Below are 27,357 nucleotides of genomic sequence, written 5' to 3'. Positions count from 1 at the left end.
TCTACCTAATTATAGAATCACGGTTATCTCCTTCATCCACTTTCCTGGTATTTCATCAAATAACACCAAACTAGAATCCTCCCTGAAAATTCACCTACTCACTTTCTTACAACCATTTACAAATCCTTAAGAATAAAATTAAGTGGACAGCCCAGAACTTTAACTATCATCTTTTGCGCTATTGTCTTCTCTATTATGATACATCCTTTTTTATATAACTTTGTTTAATTTTGTTGTTCGTCGTGAATAAAGATTGTACATTACATTACACGCATTTGATTCTTTTTTTTATTATTTATTAGGGTTTTAAGTATATTGAGGAGAAATAAATATAATAGCATAATCTCTTAAAACACAAGAACGTTCACGCTTCTATAAAACAATTTAATTTAAAACACGCGCGTTTTTTACTGATAACAAAAATTAATGTTGAAGTGATTCCTTTATCGTTCATTAGCAATATACTTTACAATTAATTATATTACTTTTGAAATTTTTGATAAAAGTAATCTCGAAATAACGCTACCAACCAAACCTATTTAAAGTCAAAAAATTCAAAACGAATTCATTGTAGTCGAGAGACCCCACCCTCAAGAAAATGAATCCAACGATTGCTGTGTACTCGCTTTTTTCCCTCTTGGGTAAGGATGTAGTTGATTTAGTTATTTTACTATATAATATACTATAAAATATGGATTTAGTGAACTGAATTTGAATTACTAATCATCACAATTTCCGAATTTTTGAGCCAAATTAATGGGTTTCATACTGTTCATAATAAATTAATAGTTTGTAACCATAAACTTTTGTGTAATAAGAAGTTGAAATTTTTCCAGGATATTTCAATATCATCATTGCAGCATCAATTCCTGCTGATGTAGAATCAACCCCTTCATATGACAGAGTTATAGGAGGATCACATGTTCTTCTTAAAGATCACCCCTATCAGGTTTCAGTGCATTATTCCTCGTCCCCTATCTGTGCAGGTTCAATTATATCCAAATCATTTATTCTTACAGCTGCATATTGTGTTTTGCAGTAAGTTAACACTCCCATCTCTTTATATGTATACAGGGTGTTCCACCTAAGGCGATTTCGTCCATAACTCTCTTATTATACATTTAACAAAAAACCAGCCTTAAGTGGAATACCGTGTATAGATAAATAATTGAAAAATGAGGTTTTCAAACGATTAAATAATAGATCGTAGGAAAAATCAACTAAGTTCTTAATACTTATACAACATTAGAATTAACTCTGCAAGCCCTTAGATAAACTTTAACCTCTCTCTAAACTCAATTTTTAAAACTTTTCATTATCAAAGAAGTATTAAAGAATTATTCGATAAAGAAGGTTTCAACTTGAATAGGCACATGTTGTAAATCAATTCCATTGACATGAGCATTTAGTGTATTAACTCGCATCGCATTGCTGAGAAACTAGACGTAAATTATTTCTTCAGAAGCATATGAGGTGCTTCTGTAACAAAAGCTCTCTTTTTAGGAAATCGGCTTCACGATACTCCATTCGTGCAGGATCGATATTTCAAGACTCCGACGGCGTTGTAAAATCAGCTAAACGCATCTACGTTTCTCCAAAGTATAATCCGAAAACCTCTGACTCGGATATTGCACTCATTTCTTTAAAATCTGCTTTGAATTTTGGAGAAAACATTAATGCTGTTTCATTACCATCACCAAAAAGGAAAATTCCCGCTGGCACAGCAGTAAATACAACTGGGTGGGGAGAAGGCATCTACAATTACCGACTTCGGGGTTTTATTGTGCCAGTTGTTAGCAAGTCTCAATGCCAGAAAAGCTATAAGCTAACTTCAACCATGCTTTGCGCAGGCTCTTCTGTAGAACATCGTAGCACTTGCCAGGTATATTTCATTGTTATCAGGCTCATTATCATTGTACACTCTCTACACTAAAGGATGGTTCCAATCACTCCACTCCACTTTCTCAAATCTGAGCCATCCTTTGCATTTGTCTATAAGGCCAGAACATCTCGCCTTCCTGACCACTTGCGACCAGTAATCTCATTGACGCCTTTCCCTGTTCCTAATTTACCATGTCTTCCTGCTGCTTCCAATATCTTCTCGTTTTTAATTTGGATCTAATCAGAAGTCAGACTTGTCATGATAGAACTATTCTGTGTAGGTTGCATAATTTGCTGTTGCTGCCCAGTAAATCCGAATCCAGCCTGAATAAGTCCTACCCTAACAATACTCCTGCTAGATCTTGAGACATTGAGACTTTTGATCTACTCCTAGAGAACTAGCAGAATTTAAACTTTCAAACTGTCTTCCGTAAGGATCTAGCGGGTCCTTTCCAGAAATACCTCATAATACATTGACAATTCGTTTTTTTTTTGTTTTATTTCCAATAATTATCATACTTCAACGTACAGGGTCAATCGGGTGGACCGTTGGTATCAAACCGTTACGGCCAAGTTGGTGTTGTTTCCTTTGGAAGTGGATGCTCCTACCGTGTTTATTCTAGCGTTCCTGCTCTTCGTAAATGGATCAAATCAGTAAGTGGAGTATAAATATTTGTTACAAATTGGTGTAATAGCAAATAAAATATATAGCAAGCAACGATCTGGTTTAATTTATAGTTATAATAATGATTACAATAACAATCACCTTTATTAATAAAATAAAGTATATGAATAATGTCGAAATGGTGCGATATAGTCCATTGTGTATAGGATTGAGCAAAATGTTCTTTTTTACCAAAAACATGAAATTAATGTTACCTGTTTCTATATTTTTTGATACGAGAAAAGTCCTCCTGATTAAGTGGTACAACTAGATGACAATTGAAGTTATAGTCCACAGAACAAGTGGTTCCCATTTTATTACTTATTATTCGTTTTTGTCGCCGTCTTGGTTGCTAGCGATGTCCATATGCCTCCGATTCAGAGCAAACAAACAGGACGGGTCTCCTATGAAACTTTAATAATAATTTTCGAGTTCACCAGAGTGGAATCCCGGATACGACGGTCCGTTCTCTTACACACAAACATCGAGCAAATTTTCTGCAACTACTGGGTAGCGATTTCGCACACTCCGCAAATCGTTTCCATAATTTAATTAATGTAATGAACCCGACAATTAATCATAGTCGCTAAGTTAGTCAGTTGAATCGAGATTGTTTCAGAATCTCGGCTTGAAACTATTTTGCCAATAGTGTATTTACTTGGAAATTTACAGGTATATAAACAAAAAATATTGCAAAAATTCTGATACCTTAAATATCCTTTATTAGGTAAAATAGCCTCTAATTTGTCTTTCTGTTTATGTGCCATGGATTTTGAACAGGTAAGGGTAAAGTCAATAAATAAAATAGAGAGAATTTTTTTAGTTCTCCTGTATTTACACGAATTCACTTCTGTGCTAGGAAATGATTAATTTGGAAATTCGGAAAAGATTGCTGTAGGTGTTTATTTCGAGTACAAAACTATACAGGTGCGAAGCATGGACGGTAGACGTGACGCTGCAGACGAATGATGAAGATACCGGAGACAGAGAAGGTTAGAAACGACGAGTTATTAGAAAGAGTTGGAAGACAGAGGGCGCTGGGGAAGCCAATAAGGAATAGGTTTGTAGGACACTTTCTCAGACATGAATGGTTAGTCAGGAACATATTAGAAGCTGAAATAGAAAGACGAGAAAATTAGATTACGGTTCACAAACAGCTAAAACTGTGGGATGTTCCATATTTAAAGAAATGCGAAGATTAGTTCAGAATAGAAAAGAGTAGAGGTGCGTGTCCCACAAGCCTTAGGACTGACGACCTTATGATGATGTATTTACAATTAGTAACAACACAGTCACTATCTGAATTGGAATGTAATAAAGGTTACATTAGTAATATGTAATACCTACTAAGTAAAAGCATGTTTATTCACAAATAACATCGCTTTTAGTGAATATTTTTTACAAGTCATACGACAATTTAATCACTTGACGATTTGATCAGCCAGACGAATGAATATAATTTAATGGTAATTTTCTTTCAAAATACGTTAAAAGCAAATACAACCTAGGTACTGGAATGGTTGTCCATCATATACGAAATCCATTTACTTAATGCCCTTTTAAATATCACTTGTCGACCCAGGGGAATCTCAACAAAATGTATACGTAGGTAACTGACAGGAAAATAAATATTATGAATAATTAAGTGGCCTGTTCAAAAACCATGTAGCTCTGAACAGGAAGGGGAAAGGGGTTAAAAACGACCAAAATATACACACACACGCGCGTGCACACACTCATACACATACACACAATTCTTTGAACTATGTTCAAATGCTATTATGACTTTCAAGTTGCAATATATGTTGAAAACTCCGATTTTGTTTTAGAACCTATCACAATAACATCCCTGAAAAAGTTGACAAGCCAAAATGTCCAGATCTGAACGATACCCGAATGATCAAATTGGTTGATTAAGAAACTTTCTTTGCAAGGTTGAAACTCATCACATTCCAGTGGAAAAGGATAACGTAGATAAATTAATTAATCATTGTGGGGTTTCAATGTAAAGGCACATATAAGTTTTACACCGACATCCGTTTCAAATTTCTTCTAATTTTAACAGCTCCCACATTAACAATTCAAAAATTTCCTACCGACCGATGAGGTCGGTTATCTACAATGCCAAAATAAACTACATTTCAGATAGAACAAAAAGCTCTTTCGAAGGTCGGCCGAAAAAGAAACAATGTGAAAAGCAGGTGTGCTTGCCCCAGGATGCCCTTTATACCCAACAATTAATTATTCCATTAAAACAGCTTTTGAAGTTTCTTCCTTTATAACAAAGTAACAATAATTGTGTCAGATCTTTTGGTAATCTAATATGTAACTTAAAGCGTAATAATGAGCCACATAACTGTATATACAAGAATATATTATGTACAAACGGTAGATGTAGGAGTGTTACCTACATTTAGGGTAAGTAAATATGATGAGTAAAGCTATGAGCAAACGCTAATAAATAATTGATGCAGTTAACGGTTGTGCCTAACGTTAGTGAGTTCCAAACTGTTCAATAGGGCAGTTTTAATAAATTCTTAATATCTTTTAGACACAAACAAGAAATTTTTAATAACAAACAACAATTGGTAAATTGCTCTTTTAATTTTCGCGTCACATCTTTCCATCAATGTAGGCAGATTTGGCGAGATTAATCTCCAAACCTTTCTATAAATAGGATCGCAGCAGTAGAAGGATCCAGACACAAATAGCCTCAAGCAGGACCGGATTGCGCCTTGTTCAGAAACTTAATAAGGGTTTGAGACAAGGACGGGATAAAATAATGTATACCTACTTTACGGTCGGCTTAATATTTGAAGGCCTTTCTCGCCAGGGCACCCCTTTTAATTCGAAGTTTGTTTTCCGACAACGGCCTACTCGAACGATGATTGGACGTGACAAGAAAATTAAACGGAAGCAGAAGTGGCAGAAAATACGTTAACAGCGAAATAATTTCTCACGAACAAAAACTCATTTTATCGTCTTCGATATCATCAAACAATACGTCATGAGAGCAGCTATGTCTATATAGATTTGGGGATGTAAATATAGAGGGACGTTGGTGTTGGTTGTGTTTCCCTTTGGTAGCTATAAGGTATGAATAAAAATTTAATCGATGTTTGTTTTTCTTTTCTCTTATTTATGTATCATCATCATAAGGTCATCAGTCCTAAGACTGGTCGGACACGCACCTCTACTCTTTCCTATCCTAAGCTAATATTCGCATATCCCTAAAACTAGAACAATCCATATCCTTAACTATTTGTGAACAGTAATCTAATGTAGGTCTACCACTACCCCTCCTAACTTCCGTTTCTGCCTTTAATATATCTCACCTATTTTTTATTGACTTCCATAGAGTCCTCTGTTCTCCTATTCTTTCAAATACCTCTCCATTTCTAACCTTCTCCATCCACGGTATCCTCATCATTCGCCTGTAACACCAAATTTCGAACGCTTCTAACCTTTTCTTTTCCGCCGCGCCCTCTGTCCATGTTTCGCACCCGTACAGCGTCGAGCTCCAAACATACCTACTCCTTTCGCAAGCATAGAATCTTCCTTTTATTGAAGGCGACTCGACCCTGTGCTATCCTCTGCTTTATATTCCTACTGCTCCTTCTGTCCTGTCTTGTCTGACTTCCTAGATACCTAAAATCGGCCACTTCTTCTAATTTTTCATCTCCTGTCTTTATATTCGCTCTTCCCCTACTTTTTCTTCCCTTGCATACTAGTATTTTTGTTTTACTTTTATTTATTTTCACACAATACTATTTCGTTAATACCGCTTCCATTTTATTTAAAGCTATCTCTAACTCCTCCTTACGAGATGCTAATACTGCAATATCATCTGCAAATCTAAGCATACTAATCTTTTGCCCCTGTATATCTATCCCTACAGTTGTACCTACTGTCTTTAATAATGTTAATTGCGTCTTCGATGTATAGATTAAAAAGTAGCGGCGACAGTGTGCAAAAAAGGAAATAAATGCATCTTATATTTCATTTCCAATAGCTAATGCTGTAAACATTACTTCCATAATCCACAACTGTGACGAATTCGTTTCACAATTTCAACATCAGCAAAAACGTTCAATTTATGTAGTATTCCCTTATCTATTCTTTTTGTGGCACGGTTTCATTTTGATACCCAGCAAAAGCTATCAAAGTCAGCAAACAGTATTTTGTTTCCTTTACAATCATGTTCGCTTAAAATTACAACCACTAAACTAGCAGCGTATAACCACAAGTAATTAAAGCCATTTGCAATGTGGCGTTCGCTGACTTTTTTATGAGAATTAAAATCCTTCAAGTAGAAATTGGTTGCTGATTTGGTATTACGAGGAATGACCTGAAAAGTGGACTACTAAAAACTGATGATACTTCACTTTAAAAGTGATTCGCAGAAGTATTGATTGATTTCAACACTGAATTCTACTATAAAGTCAACTTTTTCTTATGCAATACATTACCACATTAATGCATCAGATAATATTTTTCTAATATTTGTATTAAGATCCTGGAAATTTTTCACTAAATATAAATAGACTGAAGAATACTTTTTCAGGAATAAGTGTAAGTATTAAGAATAATGTTGCGTCATTGTAGAATGCACAAATTACGTAAATTGCAACATAATTTATGAAATAATGAATAAAGTGCACTCACGAACGTCCTTTGTCTAGTATTTGGAGTCGTAATATGTCAACAGCAGTCCAAAGATATGGTACAAGCGTTAACGCGTTAACTTTGCTTGTTAAATGCTTAAATAGAAGTTCTGACGTAAGATAGAGTAGCGCTATAGCGGAATTAGACTACGATGCCGACAGAATAATGATATTTCGCTGCAGGACCTGATTTCATATTCGCGACAGCGAACACGAAACTGACATGTTCAGATTTTCTAGACCATTTGCCCGCGGAAATTTGGTTCTGTTATAATTCATAGAAGCTGCCGGAATAGAGAGAACGTTAACCCAAGTTAGTTCTATTTATCGGAATGTAATGGATTTCTTTCTTACAACCACGAATAATGTGCAAAACGTAATAGCAAATAGTGGAAGGAAATTTTGACACAATCCATTTGCTATTACATTTAATTTATTTTATTTATATACCCATTCAAAGGTATTGTATACATGTAATTTATTTTACATAACAATAATGCAATCGCTTCTTTACCTCACACTGAATTTATGTAGTCAATGGAATTGGAATGTTCTAGAGCTTTCTCGAAAAGTACTTCCCGAAGCTTCTCGTAATTCTTTTGTGTAGTCTTTATGTGCGCGTGTGTTTATGCATGTGTGATTTATTGATTTATGACGGACTCTCGACGTAGCCGTCGTTACAAAGAGTGCCGCCTTATCGATCCTGGTTTGCTCTACAGTCTACGTATCTAGTCTAAAACTTTTGTATAAATTACAACAACATTGCTTTTAAAAGATCTTAAATTTCCGTTCCTACATTGCCATTTACATTCAGTTTTCACCTCAATGCAACGACACTAACAACAGTTTGTCGGAACACGGCTTATTTATATTGCATGCAAACGTAAGTGGTTGTCGCAGATAGCATTGAACCGTATCACATTCAATTCGTACCAGTTTATAGCGTATGATGGTTTGCTGCAAGGGTCACAATGCTATATTTCAGCAGGTTACGGAACGCTGCATTATCCGTTGACGTATTTCACTTGAAAAGTTAAGTCTGATTTATAGTCGAACCTGCTCAAATCCGAATGAAGGCTATATATCTCCAAATCGGCAAAATATGCTAACGCACACATACATCTACGTTTGATAAATGGTTTAGACATCGCGCACATCATTAGTACCTGTTGGGAAACATGAGAACCTGTCGCCATCCGGACAACGCTTTACACCTGCACAGAGTGTAGTTATTTTTTATTTCGCTTTGCAAATTGTGCTACATGACGTGAAGGCGTCGCAGTCAAACTTTTTTGCTTCGTTGCAAAGCGAAGTGACAAGTATGACGAGCCGTGGCAGTTTTTTAATGATACTTAAAAAATGGATGTTCCCTTTTACACGAAAATGCTGTAAAATATGAATAGATGACAGACGTAAAATATGAGAATACCGTACGGAATTTTCATTCATAATAATTCTTTTATCTACCTGCTACTACAACCAAAATAAATACAATTTGTTACAGATTATTTTCAACGTACCAACACTATTTCACCCTAAGTGCTAGACGAAGCTAATTTATGAAATTTATAACAGCAAAATTTGACAAAAGCTGAGGTTGTCTGACAAAGACCGGTATATCGCTACAGGAAGAATTCCTTTATGTAATGCAATTTTTACTTTTGCTGACAGTGGAAATTGATCAACAAATAAAACAACTCAACATTAAATTTTAATGTACAATTTTCTCTTTCTTTGTTTTGGGTTGATGAATCTGACTTTTGACGGATTTTACGATTATATTAGCAAGGGAAGAAAACTGATATACCCTAAATTTTGGAAAATAAAATTTTTATAGCATGACTGGAGCATTAGTGCGACTAGTGCATCCACCAATTTTCCATTCCATTGAGTTTTTGTTAAATAACTGTTAATACTCAAAAGAAAAACATAAATGTAAAAAAAAAAATATCTTAATTACGCTTCTTCCAACGAATGTATCATTTGTTATCCTTAGCTTTCCGCTCAGTTAGCAAATAAGTCGGTCGAATAGGGAAAACTCGGATGAAAACCAAAGGAAAATTTATGGATTACGGCTGTTTTGCACCGCTACGTTTCCGTCAATGTCTAATTCGGAAACGGGAATAAAAAATCAAAAACTAATTAGTCTGCAGCATACTTTCGCTGTTCTGTAAATACCGTTGTTTATAAAGTATTCACATTTCTATTGAAAACAAATTTGGGAGTAACTTCAGTGAACCTAAATTGAAATTCTTTCGAATAAAGCTACCATATTTGATTACCCCTAAAAAACAAATTACATTATACACATACATCAAAAAGCTAAATTTACTTTATAGGTAGATATTTAATTATTTTATTTAATCTTCATCATACGAACGCCAGTCTCAAGACTTTCAATTAACTGAATTTTTGAATCGCTTTGTGGAATTACCACACGCTTGCTTGGAACCATGAAGAATTCTTTTGTGATCATTCAAATGCAAAAGTTAGGGATTGTTATCATATTTCAATGTATAATAAAGGAAAAAAAAATGATATAAAAATGCCGATCGCTACCAGAATCAATCCAATTCAGTAAATCATTTTGATGAAATTATAAATACAGTAAATTTTGCTGCGTGCGAATTAATCATGTTACTACTCCTACATTTTGCAAATTGACTATATAGAGTGACGAACGTGTCATGTCATAGTTCCTTTAGTAACTGCCTGTGGGATTAGAAGCTCAGGAAAATTATTGCTCCGTAGTCCATAAGGTCCATTTGAATATCTTTCATAATCCATGCATTACCTGGCAAGGAAGTAGGTGAGCTTTCAATTTTATTTCCTTCATGGTACGCAAACAATTGTATAGATCGATCTGTAAGCTTCATGATCATCTTCTTATCATGCTGTCGTCATGAAGCAATTGTGGAAGATGTTTTGTGAAGCTCTAATTTTAGAAGATAACTGTTTTCTTTACAGATTACGTATAAATTAATACAGAATTTGGTGTTCACGGTGAGCCGAATTATACATGTGTGACGAGGATTAAGGATCGTTGTCGCTGACAGGACCTTTCATGTGCACAGTAACCGACATACTATCAAATCCAATCTTATTAGTCAATTATGTACTTGATCTGGTATGAAATGTTAAGACCAATTACTGTGAACGCAATAAACGCTATTTCCGGAGGTGACATGTTACACTTGACTTCAAGTTAGCAGATAACAGTTCCCAATTTTGTCTTAATTAGTTTAGTATACAAAACCTATCGTAAGCATTTCTTTGTAATTATACTTAACAACTTCTTGATAAACTTACATGTTTGTGAATCAATAACTGAATTTAGTGAACATTTTGAGTAGATAACATAAACTAAACAAATTTGTGTAGGGGGTATTTAGATTATTTACGAAGATATTCAAATTATAACACTAATTTATATGATTTATTTTATATTGAACAAAACTAAATCTGAATTAAACGTACCTATGATAATAAAATGATATATATAGAAACTTATATAAAATGAAAACACTTATTACTTATGTATGAATGGCCTGATAAGTCCGAGATGACACATCTGTAAAATAAACAAAAGAGATATATGAGCGACCAATTCAACCATCAATAACTCAATATAACGTAGTGAATAAACACATAATAGTTTATGATTTATATTACAATCTTTTCCGGATCACAGGTATTAAGGGTCAACTCGCGAAATACCTCCTCGGAAAATAAATTACGCTAGTCTAGAGTATCTACCATGGTAAACAGTGTAACGGCATGCTTTCACTAAGGTACTAAGGGTCAACTCGCATAGTACCCACTCTATAAACAACTAGCGGAGTATGAAGGGTCAACTCGCATCATACTCGAACACCAAAGCACTAAGGGTCAACTCGCATAGTGCTCAACACACAGATATTGAAATATAATCATAAAAGCTCATAATCATTAATGCAAATGAATTACAATTAATTAACCAAGTAAAATTGATCACCCAGTGAAATAACTCACCTTTAAGGTATATTGATAGTAACGAAACTAACACACACACAAAACAGGTGAATAATATTATTTAACTGATTTTTATATTTTCCACTAACGACGACTTACGAAAGACTGTCTGTATAAAAGAGATCTTGCCATCAGGAACCGTGCGTGTGGTTATTAAAAGGGTCGCTTGTTCTAGGCGTTATCGCGCCGTTCATATAAACAAAGTCTAAAGAATTTGGACGAGGGTAGACGCATAAATTATAACATCTGAAGACTGCTTCATAATATTTTAGCCTTAACAGAAAGATTCGTTTTACGAAAATAACTTACTTCTTACATTTGTTTGTTGTATATTAAATATCTCGATCAATGGTTTGAGATCTTCTTAGTTTTCCATTAGAAAGCTTTTAAATGTCAGATAGGATTTTTATCTGAAAGATGGATGTTTGTACCAATATAGACAATATTGCAGTTCGCAGTTAATTTTCCGGTGTTTATCCTTATCAGAATAGGAGATTCTTTTCATGTATTCGTTGTGTGTTTATTCAAAAGAATATACAAAGTACGCAGCTCAATAGTACATAGCTCCGTTTCCACCAATTAACCCTTTGAACTTCATAACATCGTATCACGATATTTACTTCTACCAAGTCATTAGAAAGATAAGAGATAACATGAAACAGTTAATGGATTTTAGTGCAATAGGATTGCTATTATGTACTGATTGAACTAGCAAAATAATTTGACCAGAAAATCCTAAATAGGTATCAATAACTAATAAATGCTTTTTTAGTGAAGAGTTTAGAGTTATGTAATTATATAACTACTGAGAAAACTAGACGATCAAACTAAATATTTGAGATTTAAACTAACGCTCACTGTATTTCTATCTATGATAGTGGATGAAATACTTGCCTTCAAAATCGTAAGACACAAGAAAGACTGAACTGCCTTCAAATATGACTGAAGAAGAAACCATGTTGCATCAAAATTTGAAGTGTGATATAGAGTATGAGATATTTAGTTGTCTATTTTACGAGGTCAAAATGGTAACTTTTCAGCTTAAAAACCAATTCCGAAGATATACACCAATTATGTTCGAGCTAACAAATCAATTAGCTGATTGCTGTAAGCACACTTTCTTAAAATAGATTTCAGACTATAATAACTTCACTACCACATACATATATATCGTCAAACACATGTTCCCAGAAATGGTACTAAAATTAACATTATTTATAAACAAACTAACCATCACGTCGGTCTGAAGACTTACTACATGATGGATATTAAAAAAATAAACATTTCTGTAGCTCACTCAACTGCTTGAACGTAATTCTATTAACATTAGTGAAAATGCATAAGCCCCTTGAGATGAGTCATTGACTGCTGAAAAACTGCAAAAAAATCCATAGGTAATTTTTCCGAAAATATCTAAAGTGCTTGTCAGCATCCAATAAAATTCTTTAGGGTTTATTTTAAAAGGGTGTTCGTGCATCGCTTATGGTTAAAAATCAGAGCAACAAGTAAGGTGGAATACAAAATTTTAAATTCAATGAAATATTTTTTTTTCCTGTTATTCCTGTACAGTCTAAAAACCACTGCAGAAATTTGTGAAGCAGAGAGCTTCACACTGGCGTACTACGTGCCCTAAATAGCCGAATGCTTGGTAGAAATGCACTTAGTCAGCTTGCCTTTGTCACGTAGACAATAAAATAAAATCCAGATTTCATTAATGGCGAGGCTACAGTAATTTCTATTTTTATTGTACGAATCTCTTGCCGCATCACACTTTTACGTCCTTTCGGTCAAACGAACCTGATTATTTTCAATGTCAGTCACAGACGATAAAACACGTTAAACTTGGAAAAAAATGCGATGACTCAGAGACAGAATAGGTTATCCTGCGATAAATTATTATATTGTGAACCTTTCTTTTGTCTAAACCAACCAGTATACAGGTAAGGCAAAAATATCACCTAACATTTGAGAGCATATCTTCCTTTTAAGTCGCACGAAGGAAAATGCATAATTTGGTAACATATGGAATATATATCATCAGTCATGGTATTGTACCAAGTAAATCAACGTGAAAGAATAATAAATTTTAAGTTACACCCAGTAGTACTTAAAAAATTCTGAAGATGGTTTAAATAAACCGAAACGTTACAAACAAAAAACAAACATTTTTTTAAATTAAATGGACTGCCACCTTAGAAGTAAACGATAAATATCCCTCTAATAATAGGTTCTATGAATAGCTATGACTTATTATTTGGGGATTTGGTATTTGAACTTGGCTAATCGCTCTATTTGCTGTTGGGTATTACATTTCCGATAGATAATACCACACATGAATGTACACATGCATGTGTAGGGTAAGTCGGACCTATCAATGTGCAATAATGCTCGCTCAACGTTTAAAGCAGATCAATAAATTAAAAGGGCAGAAAATAAAATCGGTCAAGTGTGAACTGAGCCAGGCGCGAACGCGAATAGCGAATAATGATATCCATTCGACCATTTCTAAAGGCGACAATTATTACTGAACTAGTACAACACGAATTACAATTCGTCACAGAAAATGTACCTACGTTAATACTTCCTTCAAGACCCAGACGCAAATTCAGTATATATAATTTGGGTTACATCGTTTTAATATTTTTTATGTAGTCAAGTAGGTTGAACGTAAATCATAGCTAGCTTGGTATGCTGCACCACATACGTTCCAAATAAATCTCTCAATAAAATACCACAAGTACATTGACCACAGAAGCCCAGTAATGTTCTATTGAAAGTACTTAATAATAACCTTTAACAGCATTTTTCCTAGGGATCATAGCCAAGCAGGGTAGTTTCCTTTAAAATAAATTACGGGTTTACACTTGACTGAAATTTCCTTTAAATTATTATATTCTAGATTTCAAGGTGCTGCAAGTAATTTGATGTAATCAAAACCAACAGACGTTATACCTAGTAAATCATGGAATGAACTTTCTGGATTAAATTGTAATTTCATTCAAACCTTAATGCGCAAAGTCGGAATCCTTCAAGCGTGCAAGCTGCAAGTGCTGTCACTTATTAAAAAGAATTATCTCATTAATTCCACAGATATCCCTAAGCCACTGCATTCCCGACTTGTCTCTAAGTTCCACCTTTAATTCAAGACAATGTGCTATGTTTGTCCACAAAAGAGAGTTTTTGCCAAGACAGCTTTCTCGTTTGAATTTAACTCGACTATACTGGAATCCAGGTAAAGCTTCACTAATTATCTTCATTAGAATGTACCCAACTGAGACATTTCATAGTAATTCGACAGAAATATAAAAACGGACGACCTATAAAATCACTCCTGTGATAAACCGTCTACGAGTACTCGAATTTCCATTAGAAATTTAGCGAAATCGAGCAAGAAATACAGAGACTAATGAAAAGAAATTTGATTACAGTACAAATAGATTCGACGAAGTCCAGTTTAAACACCTAGTTGAAACAAGACTATTCCCTAAGTAACAGAATTTATAAGTTAAGTATTATAAGACAACAGTAATATTAATGATTATCGTAATCCAAAATGAGAAACGCTGTACCACATTCTATTAATGGTAGAAGAAAAATTATGTTAACATCCCTACTATGAGTCAGCATATAATATTACAAAAATCACCAACACTTGTCCCCCTTTTGTCTTACGTACCCTTTATTATGTTCTATGTTTTATTTTGATAGGTATATTGTTTAATAATTTTGTAACAACAAAATATGTGGAAGTAAACTAAACAAAAGGCAACTTTTAAAATTGGCTCGTTGGTTTCCAGGACTTCCTTTGATAAATTCAACAACCTTTATCCTTTTGTTATATTAAATAAATAATTTTACAAACATCCCAAGTGTTTTATTTACAACCCTCTTGAATCAAAACAGTCTCATTAAAAATACACCCTTCTTGATTCCGTCAAAAGAGAAAGCGGAAGAATCTAAAAGTTGCAGGCTTTTAGCAACGTTGAACATAATTATTTCACAAGCTACCAAGCCTTGATAATTTAGTTTATTATTCCTTAACAAGGCGGACAACATCAATACAAGAAAATCAATTTTTAGAATTGACAAAGCATACAAAATTAAAACCTCTGTTTATCTCAATCATCATTTTACATTTAAGGAAAAAGCAAAGCAACGCTGATTCCGACTGATTGATCACTTGGAAGCTTACGACATTCTTCGTTCATTGCGCCCCCATCTGAACTGACAAGACTCGTTTGGACTAAGCTAAATGAGATGTAGCAACAGATTTACACATTTTCCTTTTTATAGGTAGGTACCTAACATTCTATCTGCTAAATGTTAATTCATTGCAAAGCCAAACTGAATCATTTGTCTCCATTATTAAAGCGACTCGTTAAGGGACTTATGCAGTTGAAGGATTGAGAACAGCTGAATAATCTTAAGGGAAAAGATTAAAATTAACGCCAATCCTATATATTTCGTTTTTATGTTACAAAAATGAGATTTGTTTGACTTTTTTTCCTTCAAAATGGGTTTCAGTTTGCGATTCAGAGGCAAAACTATTTATAGGCAATAGTGAAGGCGTTAACACGTAAAGAGCACTCAGAAATCGTCTAATTCTTCTTTGGAAACTTTCTAGGAGTTTGGAAAAGTAGCAATTTATATTCATGTGTGGGTTGGATCTCCAGAGAAACGGAATACTTTTACATAAAATTTCGAAAAAGTAATTAAAAATAGCTTCCCGGCATTCTAAGCTCAAATGCCGCTAATTTTTCAAGTATTTCTGTTTACGACCCTCTTGGGTACTCGCGAATACGCCAACAAGGAATATACGAAAGATACCTTCATTTAATTGTAAATTATGTCGACCTTATCTGATACGCGATAACAGTTCGCGAAGTTGAAAGTTTAGCAGCTTCTAATGGTGAAAAATCATTTTAAAAACCGACGGGGTTAACACCAGCCGAACAACAAAAGCTGCTCCTTGAGTAATGGCCAAGAGGCCTTGCGAAATTTTTATTAGAAAATTTCGATTTTCTCGAATAAGAGCGAAGCGGGAACAACAAAAACGTAAAAGTAGAAAAGGAAAACAACTTAAGCAGAATAACATTTACAAGCTTTTCCAGTAAATTGGAAGATTTAAAATTTAAGCATTGAACTTGTTATGAATAATGAAGTAGATGGTATAGATAGATAAATTATTGGATTTTACGTGATGGTAACATTAAAAAAATATGTTCATATGTCGCATAACATAATCTTACAACACAATTTAGAGAAAAAACTTAATTAGTGTTTAAAAACGAGAATATTTTACAGTTAAAATTATTGGCAGGTACATAACCTTTACTTAATTAATAAATAAATAATTAATGGATATGCATTAGGTAATTGCAAGTATTAATTATAAAAATGGTTGAAAAGTAGTATTCTATTAATGGTTTTTATTGATTTAAAATTAGTATTTTCATTTTCCATAGTATCGTTGACAAAGATTGGAGATGAAATTAATTTACCTATACTTTTAGATGAATTCAATAATATATTAACGATAAATTTTATAAAAACCGTCACTTATCATAATATTTTTTAACGAAAAAAAAATTACAATAAAACTAACAGTTGCATTTAGTGTAATTAAATTGAATTGTACTGCACCCAACACATTATTAAAAGTAAAAAGCTGCAGTTAATTAAATAATTTCATGTTATTTGTGTCACCGGCCCCTTTATGTTAAAATCGTGCACAGGTAATTTGCAAGCTTTTATTGAAAACTAATTCTGGTATAATCTCCACAAAACCATTCCGCCCATTTAAACAATTCAAAAAGCTCAGCAACAGCCGCCAGAAAATTCCTAGTTGAAATTCATGTCGGCAACGTAACGCGTAAACATTAAATAATGGACTTTTAATAGCATTTTTATACGGTCGTATTTCAAACAAACAGGAGAGAACAAGGCTCTAGCAGGAAAACGAAAACACTAACATAAAACCTCAACGAGTACATCTACCTACATATGTATATGCACGATCTATCGTCTCAAGCTTTTACAGTGGAAAAGGATAAATAGTGATATTTCCAAAAAAAACCACTCTTGTGACCAAGTTCAAAAAAAATGAGAATTTAATTTATTGTCCTTTATCTTTGAATTTCAATTATAAAAATTGTATAAAATCCAAATATGTAGAGACGGACAATCAGCAAGAATTCTAATATCTTCGCTCTCGTCAGTACCCGCATGTTAAATACAGTAAAAATTTGATAACGTAATAACCTCTATAAATTGATAAAATTTTGAGTTCCCTTTCCCTCGGAGTCCAAAAACCTCTATTACTTAAAATAAAAACCCTCTATAACAAACGAATAATTTGGGCATCGCACACCTTAGTAAGCAGTGAAAAGTGGTTTGAATAGGGAGAAAATCTTCTATGTATAAGACGAAGAATTGCTGAATTTCCTAATTTAGAAAAATGCTTGTTTTTATGGTTTAGACAGTGTAGAAATATGTAAAAACATTAGTGTTAGTGGACCTATACTAAAGGAAAAAGCTGAAGAGTTTCCTAAGCCACTGGCCTAAACTTAAACCATTAGTAAGTAAAAACCTCAATAACTCAAATTATTTTACGTTTCTCTTGGTCTTTATCTTATCGAGGTTCTACTGTAGTTTAAAATCCGCTTTCCCAACCATATTTGCAATAAGTGGCCACTGGTTTTCAGTCTTCGCAGTCGCTTGGATCGATAATCTACATGTTGTATAATAATTCAAAGCTTGCCTAAACGAAGAACATGTTACCTCACGTACAAACATAAATGTAGTGCATACAGAAATTATGTTGAATGTCATCGCCAAACGCATTCCGAATTTCGGAATGTACTTCTGTAGTTCGAAAGGTGAATTTGTGCCTGAATATATCGATGTCAGCACCCAGTTAGCAACAAACAGACATCTTCATATCATGGGTGGTAGATAGCCCCATCAATTTAGGTCTGCACTTGTTATTAGTGATAAGTGCATATCGGTTTGCAGGATTCTACAGTAACAGGGGTAAGGACACTCGTAAAGAACATTAATTATAATATCAGAAGCACAGAAGCATGCATGCACTGTGCACACTTCAACGGAGAATTGCCGTATCGAAACTCATTAATTCCTATCAAATCCACCATTCTCACTAAAGCAAGATAATAATAAGGCACTTAGTAATTGATATTGCACTATAATTTCAGTTTCCTGTAGTAATAAGTGAAGAGATTCAAGTGAGATAATATGTAAAATATAACAAATCTTGTTGCTAATTGCAAACCATAGGCAGATATAACTATTATCTTGTATCTACTGTGAAGCAATTTGAATTGGTCGACTACAGCGTGCTAAAGAAAACTAATAGCTTCAGAATCGCGATAAATTATTGACCAATTCATATTTTGCTTTCCCTCAGCAGAAATAATTATTGTTTCCTACTTACGATTACCTACAATGTATACAGCTTTGGAAGGTCGTGTGTGTAAAATTCATTTTATAAACAAGTACGACAGTGTTTCAACAAGGATTTCCGGCGGTAAGATGTTAAATCTCCCCTTGATGGCTCAGAGCACGTATGTTTGCCTTGTTTGCAGCGAACAGTTGCCGTTTATACATCGCATCGCAGGATTTTTACTCATGACAACGAATAAACACACACAAGGTATGTAATGTTTAAAACCTTTCTCAACAGGTACTAAGTTTTCCAGAACGGAGATGTGTAAGTCGCGATAACTCTCTTGTATTAGTTCATAAACAATACACATCAACTTCTAAACAAAACGATACTGGGATGAGATAGTAGAATATCACGCCAACTGTTCAGAAAAGAAGAACAATATTTCTGAAGCAATTAAGTTTAATTAATTTGATTAAGAAAATACCGGTTTACAAGGGAAAGAAAAGTAGGGAAAGAGCGAATTTAAAGATAGGAGACGAAAAGTTAGAAGAAGTGGCCGATTTTAGGTATCTAGGAAGTCAGATAAGTCAGGACGGAAGGAGTAGTAAGCATACAAAGCAGAGATTGTTAAAGGTGTATGTTTGGAGCGCGGCGTTGTACGGGTGCGAGACATGGACAGTGGGCGCAGCGGAAAAGAAAAGGTAAGAATCGTTCGCAATGCTGGATTACAGGCAAATTATGAGGATACCCTGGATAGAGAAGGTTAGAAATGAAGAGGTATTAGAAAGAGTAGGAGAACAGAGGATTCTATGGAAGTCAATAAGAAATAGGCGAGATAGGTAAGTAGGACACCTTCTCAGGCATGAAGGTCTAGTGAGAGACATATTAGAGGCAGAAACTGAAGTTAGGAGGGGTAGAGGTAGACCTAGATTAGATTACTCTTCGCAAATAGTCAAGGATGTGGGCTGTTCTAGTTTTAGGGAAATGCGAAGTTTAGCTCAGGATAGGAAAGAGTGGAGGTACGTGTCCAACCAGTCTCAGGACTGACGACCTTATGTAGATGATGATGATAAGTTTAATTACGATGAAAACGTTAACAAAAAATTAAGCACAACCAAACATAATTTTGATTATATGTATATTTCTTCAATAAAGTTTTCAAACGAAAATTGGTTATAGAGGCTATAGGAATTTTATATTTTTGCATTTGTGAGACACGAGCGATCTTTCAAAACTTGAAAATTCTTGACTTGATATGACATTTCAAATGAAATGCTTCTTCAGTCCCGTTTTTCTGGAATAGACATCGATTTTCTCATGCGTGAAACACATTCTTGTAAAGTACCTTCGGTTTTGCGAAAAATGTGTCTTGTTCTTCAACCTGACTTCATATAAAAACAGCGTACTACACCAAGAGTGTAAATGATTATCATGGTAAATATGAGAACAAAATTTATTGACGCCACCATAAATGAAATTTGACAGGACTCCATAAATACATACTCATTATCCTTTCAGATATATAAAAATCTGAATGCAAAATTGATAGGAAAAGCTTTTCAGTATCATTGCACTTCCATGTTTTATCTAGGTCACACATAACTTTCCGCTTTCCCATAATACCCCTTTTCATTCGATGAAAATCATATCGAAGAGTGAGTGCAGAAACTTTTCAATGTATGCATTCAGGCGTCAGAAGTTGAAATTCACACTGCCTTGCAAACTTTAAGTCGTGTCAAAGTTCAACCAAGTCAGTTCGGTATCACAATAATTTACAATAGAAATGGAGAATCTTATCTATTAACCTACATATCGGCTTTATGACGGTATTGCCGAATATTGAGAAAAGATTCGCATCAATAATTTTTGCAACCGATAGTTCTGTATTGTCGCATGTTACTATCAATTTTTACCCTACAAGAACGTTAATGGGATTAGAACCGACAATAATAGAATTCGTTACAAAATTGCAACTTAGGAAGAAATAAAAAAATAGACCAAATTGTTAGCAATAGTTAGACAATATTATCAAACTTTGAACTTTTCTTACGTAAGTTCGTGATTTGCGCTTTTGATATTTTAATACCTAATAAATGCAACCAGCCCTTTTTTGCATTTCCCGAAAACTGAACTTTCCATCTCTTTAAATCACTTATGTATTGTAGATGCGAGGGGATCGCTTGACATAGGAGAAATTTATCGTAAAACACATAAGCATAACTATTGAAAATATCAACTTATTCTGAAAGGATTGAACTAACAACAATCAAACAAGGATAAGTATAAAACACAAATTATTAGGTAGAAGCCGCGAGTTACTGTGGAAAATTTAGTTAAACGGTAGTACCTTTACCCTTCCTTGAATTCCGGGAGGAAACTATACATTGTATATGGATGCGCTGGCTCGAACTCTAAGGGGAAATTTCTTTACAGGGTCGTAATCGTCAACCCAACGCCAGTCTATGATTACTCGACGATTCCCGAACCATATGGTCCATTGGATCACCACTTCCTCCCGGCTTCACGCCCATTTCGCGGACCTCACTTAATCTCCCTCGCGGACTTCACTTCATCTCTCCCTTTTCTCCTCTAGCTTTACTTTTTATAGGACCCCATATAGGGTTTGTTTTCGTCATCGTCACACGGCTTTCAATACAAATAAATTGTTTCAAAACGTAGCAGTTTATGGTCATCTTGATGGAGAACCAATAATGTAAGTAAATAATTTACCTTCGCATCGAATTTAAACTTTTACGAAAACCGCGCGGTCATTGAATAGATGGTTATTTTTATGTGCGGCTTTTCTCATTTTATTGAGATGCTTGCATGGAGAACTCTTCGTATAAGCAAAAACGTTGAGTGAATAAAACCACCGGGAAAGATGCTATTAATCCTATTGCCGAACAGAGTTTGAAGCAGATTTAGAAAAGTGTACCTACAGACGATCAGAACTTCGTTCAAATAAAACGGAATCCAAACAAACTATACAGTTTACGATATACCTAACAGACGTAAAAAATTTACTCAGTAACCTTACCAATATCAATGCGAAAAATTTTAAATTCGATACAACAGTTGAAATCTTAATACGTTAGTTAGATCTGAAGCTAATATGACAGTAATTAAGTATAGTGGTCAATCTCATTCCTATTAGTTTTCACCATCAAATGTACAAATCCCAAAACAACACCAAATATCGGTGATAGAATAGCGGACACTGTATTAAGAAAATATAAGTTGATTGAACCAGGCATAAATACAAAATTGCAAACTATAATGATTATATGAGTGCCACGGGCGACCATCGATACGACGGCATCTTTTATGTAGACAATACACGGTCACAAATCATACGTCCATGCGAAACAAGAACGCTCGGCAAAAACAGTTTACGTTGCTAGAGATAATCAGGAATAGTTTATATCTATATCTAACTGAAGACAGTCACTTAAGGACAGGTGAAATAATTAGTGCAAAAGCGAGAAGTATAAGTACTATAAGTACAAAGTAAGTTAAACAGGCAGTTATTGATAAGTGCGTTATTGTGCAAAATAAATTGCTTACATACAAAATCCGTGAACATAAATACAATTATAGGTACTAGAAAGTTCGTTCTAATATGAATTGTGTTGCATTCAATTTACCGATATAAAAATTGACATAAGCTTTTAATTCCCGCAGTAAACGGATAAATTTAACAACATGAAAACCCATGTGACCCGTAGCCATTCGAAAATAGCTTCGGCAATTTCTCTAATTGTTTCTCTAGTTGGTTTTTGTGGTAAGCCGCTCATTTACTCCCGTGGGAGTCCGTATAATTGAAAAGAGGAGATTTAATGGTAACAGTTAATTCTTTGACATCGTGAGAGAGCACTAAGTGGCTTTAATTAAAGCCGAACGAGCCTAACAATGCAACTGCAGCACACAGAGCTAAAAATGCATTTAATACAAAAGCCTTTAATTCGTTTTCCAGTGGGTATATAGGCACTGAACGATAAAGGCAACTTCTCGTTTCGGCACACAACTGCAAACTCGTATCTGATGGATTTAGAATAAAAGAACTTACATTGCTTCAGGAACCGTGACTTAAAACAGTTACTTTCAATTATCCTATTACCGCGAGGCGAATACAAACAATTGTATCCCTAAGTCGGAAAAGCTAAACGTGAAAATGTATTTATATGTATTAAACATCAATTCTTGAAATACTTGTACTTACTGAAATTGCCACTGCAACTTAGCGTACTTAAAATTAAATGTCCTCTAAAAGGATTTTCGCCGCGTTTCCTGTATTATTTACAGTGTACCTATTGGGAGAAGTAAAGTACAGAAAACAGCAAAGAATAATGATTGTTTAAGAAAATAAAAAGCTGACAATAAAAAGGATCACTGAATTGACAAGATTTACAGCAAATGGAAAATTATTTCAATTTGAAAAATTATGTTTCAATTTTTATAATACATTTTAGAAAAAACTTTATACAATTACGTCATATATTTTTCAACCGTAACATGATGATAGTAACTGGAATAACCTCCACAGAATTTAATACTGTATACAGATCAATTTCCAAATACCTATTTAAAAGCGAGAAAGCGAACTTTAAGCCATATTATCATGAACTTTTGTTTTATTATTTGGAAAATTTCAGTTCTACTCAAATTCCTTTTTTAACTGGATTAATTAATTGACAAAGTTGTCGATATATCCGAAATTACATAAAAAGTTTAATCAGGATATAGATGCTAGTAAACAATATACTAACAATAAATTTTCATTGTTTAATTTATAAGGACAACATATTTTACAATTAGAAATTATTTCTCAGTTTTTTTTTAATTGGCATAATTAACATTTATGTGGGTGAATAAATTTTTTGCAATTAACTTTGTACATATTATAATTTTTATTTACTGTTCTGAATTTATTCATCCCAAAATGACGACAATTTTCTAATATTTTCTTTTCTGAAGAAGTATTAGCAAAAGTAGCTAATTGTAATAATCTCGTAATTTTTAAGCGCCTTTTGAATTAATGCAAAATAAGCTCACCTACAAGGATGTGGTCCTAGTAAGGATGCAATACGAAACAAAACTGAACATAAAAAGTCAATGTACTGAACTATAATTAAAAAATACTATTCTTTATATAGTTCACCACCAACTGCAAGTTGATTAAAAAAATCTGATTTCACAATAGTATAAAGTTGCACAAATCATTTCACCAAGTTGAATATTATCAAAACAAAGTTTAAAATTCTAAAACTGCTATCTAACCGACTGACAAAGTTGATGAATATTCGAACTTTCAAGCGCAAAATTGGTAAAATGCACACGCCGACCGCTACAGACTACAGCGCGCGAATAACGGCAGTGAGGAGTAAATGAAATCCAGTAGGCCAACAGGATGCTATGCGACGACTCACTTCCATGGAGCGCGAGCGACGCGACCGACGCCGGAGGTCCCGAGAAAGAAGGAAAAACTAACTGATCGCCGGCGCCACAACGCGAGTGTTCATTTTATTAAGCAATATACATTTGGGACGGGCAAACGGTGGCTTGATGACAGGCACACGCCAGAGCCCCTTCCGGATGCTCTGTGGATGCGATACGGATCGTGGACTCTTTCATAAACTCACGAGGGGTGGAGAAGTTACAGACAATTCCGAGTATTTATCTTGAATGGAATCTATTATACGATGTCATATAAATCTCGTTTGCTCTCGACTATTGCTTTTAAAGTATTTTAGATAAACATTCAAGATTCTGGCTTAAATCAGGAAACAGTTCCTAAATAAGAACGTTTATTTTATGTTCATGGTCATAAAATTGATACTACCAGACGCGGATTGCGACTTGCATCTAATTAGATCTCATCAGAAGGACCGGTTGATGTAATATCCAAATAGAAGCAGTATATCGCCATCTAGTGGGTATTTGGTGTTAATGAAGTATACGTTAAACTGACTTTGAACAATTTCGTATCGTCCACCACCAATTAGTTCTTCAGTTTTTATAATACATATCGTAGTTATTTCAAAGCAAAAAGTTTCTTTTATACTATAAATTTGACATATAAATAAATATGTTAAACCACGACATAGAATGTTTTCCGACTAAATACGTATCGATATGATATACAGTTTAGCTCCCTCTCGACTTACTTATTGATCCCTATACTTTGTCGCCGCTAGTCTTTCGAATCTTCAAGCCTACGAAACTAATATGTTTCGCTATATACGTGACACTCTTAATTTATGCCGGGTATTACCCTGATTAGCTCGTAAACCAACTTTTGGAGGGTTCCGAAGCACGCTTAAGGCAATACAGGCAGTTAATTCTGACGATGCAGAAAAACCGCCCCTCCTTTGAAGCATATGATAAACAACTCGAAACGGTAGTTTCATACAAAGGTCTCAAAGACAAACGGTTAAACTAAATGACACTGCTTTGAGCTAAAGCGAACGGAAACGTTGGACAGGTAAATGGAAAAACGGAGAGAGCACACACAAAAGATTTCATACGTATGCGTATAACATGTACCAAAACGGGTGCACGGACGTTTTCCACGACCTAAATCCACACTGCACACAGTAGTAATAGAAAAACACGGGTACCACAAATGCTTCCGGTTATTCTGAAACTCCAGATGATATCGACAAGACCAGTCGATATTACTACAATCGGTTACAATCAAAATACTTAAAAACGGTGAAATCCAAATTTGGTCTCCTGGAAGTTTCTTAAAGTTTGAAAAACATGGTTCAAATAAAACAAAATAATTCGAAGTGGTCTGTATTCTGTCGAAACTGCCAGACGCGGATCGCGATTTCGATCTTTTTGGATCTCATCAGCGCGTCGCAGGCAGCTCCGACAGACCACTTCGAATTATTTTGTTCGATTATGGTAACGTGCCTACCACGTTGAGGTGAGCTACGCCGGGATTCGTTTCAACAAGTAGATATCCATATTTTTAAATGGACCTTGTTGGAGCATATGTAATCCTCAAATGTAGCATCGTACTACAGATGACGCACACCACGCCATTTGTAGTATTTTCTTCATGGTTCAAATAAAATCATTTATTAACCTGAAGGTATATTTCAAATGCTTTGCTCGATAAAATGGTAGAAATTTATAAACTTGGATATTTTATTCACGAAAAAAAAACTATTTTAATTACAGGGGCCGTAACTCCGTACATCAAGGCTTTATTATGTTTAAACTACCGATTTTATGATCTCTGTTTCGGAAGCCACCTACGTTGGAATATTTAGCCTTGGGGCCACACGAACATTACAAGTATAATAAAATTGTCTATATAAATTTAGCGAGATATGCAGGCCGTAAAATTATTAATAACTAATTGGCAAAATCTATAGGTATGGTTTAAAACCTCCCACTTTCCATCCCTAAGCAATATTTCTTTCTAATATGCCACCCTACTTTATTTCCCGTTTAAGCGAATTCTTTTATTTTTCCCGCGACAGTCGTTTTCCCCATATATTTAGAATTTTCCAAATATAAAGTTGTCGAATCGATTAAGGCCCTGTTTGGCAACGGCAACTCTCCACGTTTTATAGCTTTGGAGGTCAACCTTTCTTGAATTTATGGATGTCATATTTCAACGCTTCAAACTTTTGGTGAAATTTCCAGTACGATAGCAATACATCATCATTTTTTCATAGTAGGTATATCCATGAGGCAAATGTTATTAAAAGGGCGTTATTGAATACCTTCGTAACATACAGATATCCACAATAAGTACGCTAAAAGAAAACAATTATAGATGTGAATACCGATTTCGAAAACTTAATTCTTTTTACTCTGTTATAAGAACTTTCAATAGTGAATTCATTGCGATACATTTTCGTAATTAATAGAATAAAATGTCAAGGGCGAATGCCGTGGGTAGCGATCGATACCGCGGCACCTTTGATAATGCTACCGAAAGTCATAAAAAGACATATAAGAACATAGGGAATGTCTCCAGAACTTCCGGATCACTTCGTATCAGTATAAATGACTAAATAATAACAATTAAATCCATTGGACCACGGCGAATCCCAGAAACCTTTCACGATGACGTATAAAACTTCGAAACTAATTCTTCCCCAATATATTTAAAGACAGTATTCTAATCTATACAGCAATCGCAAACAATTACAGATGTGGATATCGACTTCGAAATTAATTAAAACTTTTTATTCGATTATAAGAATTTTCAATAATGAATTCGTTGCAAAATATTTTCGCAGCCAATAGAACAAAATGCCAAGAGCGAATGCCGTGGGTAGCGATCGATACGGCGGCACCTTTGGTAATTGTCGACAGTGAATATTTGCAATCGTAAATCAGACAACAGTTTGCAAGCCTAACGGAACATTTGAAATGTCTCCAGAAATATTCAAGATTTAGTATAAATCACACCACTGGACTACGGCGAATCCCAGAAACCCTTCAGGACGACATTTAAAGTTTGTTATGATTCTTCTCCATTACATTTTAAATCAGTGTTCTAATTTATAATTCAATCGAAAAGAATAAAGATTTGATTAGGCGATGATGAAACCGGTAGCAGCTTTCAATTGCGCTACCACCTAAAACAATTTAGAAGGAATGTACTCATTTCCGAACCGACAATCAATTTGAATCTTTCGAGTAGATACCCTCTAGCGCCTGCTGTTCGAAAAGGAGAAAGGATAATGCTCTCACGTTTATGCGTAGGG

General features: G+C 34.4%; 2 protein-coding genes across 7 annotated transcripts in view; one reads left to right on the top strand and one right to left on the bottom strand.

Annotated features, from left to right (window-relative positions):
- LOC108742700 (connectin) overlaps window positions 1–27,357 on the bottom strand; it is a 197,659-nt gene that overhangs the window by 143,150 nt on the left and 27,152 nt on the right. For 4 of the 6 annotated variants that reach the window (XR_003231623.1, XR_003231627.1, XR_003231626.1 and 1 more), the window contains exon 1: window positions 23,681–24,055. The exons of 1 other annotated variant lie outside the window; for it this stretch is intronic. The gene's annotated coding sequence lies outside the window, so the exon portion shown is untranslated. Of the gene's footprint in view, window positions 1–23,680; window positions 24,056–27,357 lie in introns of those variants that run through there. One more of the 6 variants, XR_003231625.1, reaches the window with a different exon arrangement.
- On the top strand, window positions 577–2,599 carry LOC108742710 (trypsin-7-like). The gene is made up of 4 exons (XM_018478010.1): window positions 577–641; window positions 837–1,038; window positions 1,504–1,882; window positions 2,413–2,599. Exons 1-4 carry the CDS (start codon window positions 599–601, stop codon window positions 2,548–2,550), a joined length of 762 nt encoding a protein of 253 aa, XP_018333512.1. The 5' UTR covers window positions 577–598; the 3' UTR covers window positions 2,551–2,599.

This window comes from Agrilus planipennis, unplaced genomic scaffold (assembly GCF_000699045.2).
Source record: "Agrilus planipennis isolate EAB-ADULT unplaced genomic scaffold, Apla_2.0 scaffold302, whole genome shotgun sequence".
Taxonomy (NCBI): domain Eukaryota; kingdom Metazoa; phylum Arthropoda; class Insecta; order Coleoptera; family Buprestidae; genus Agrilus; species Agrilus planipennis.
This window is presented reverse-complemented; position numbering and strand designations above follow the sequence as displayed.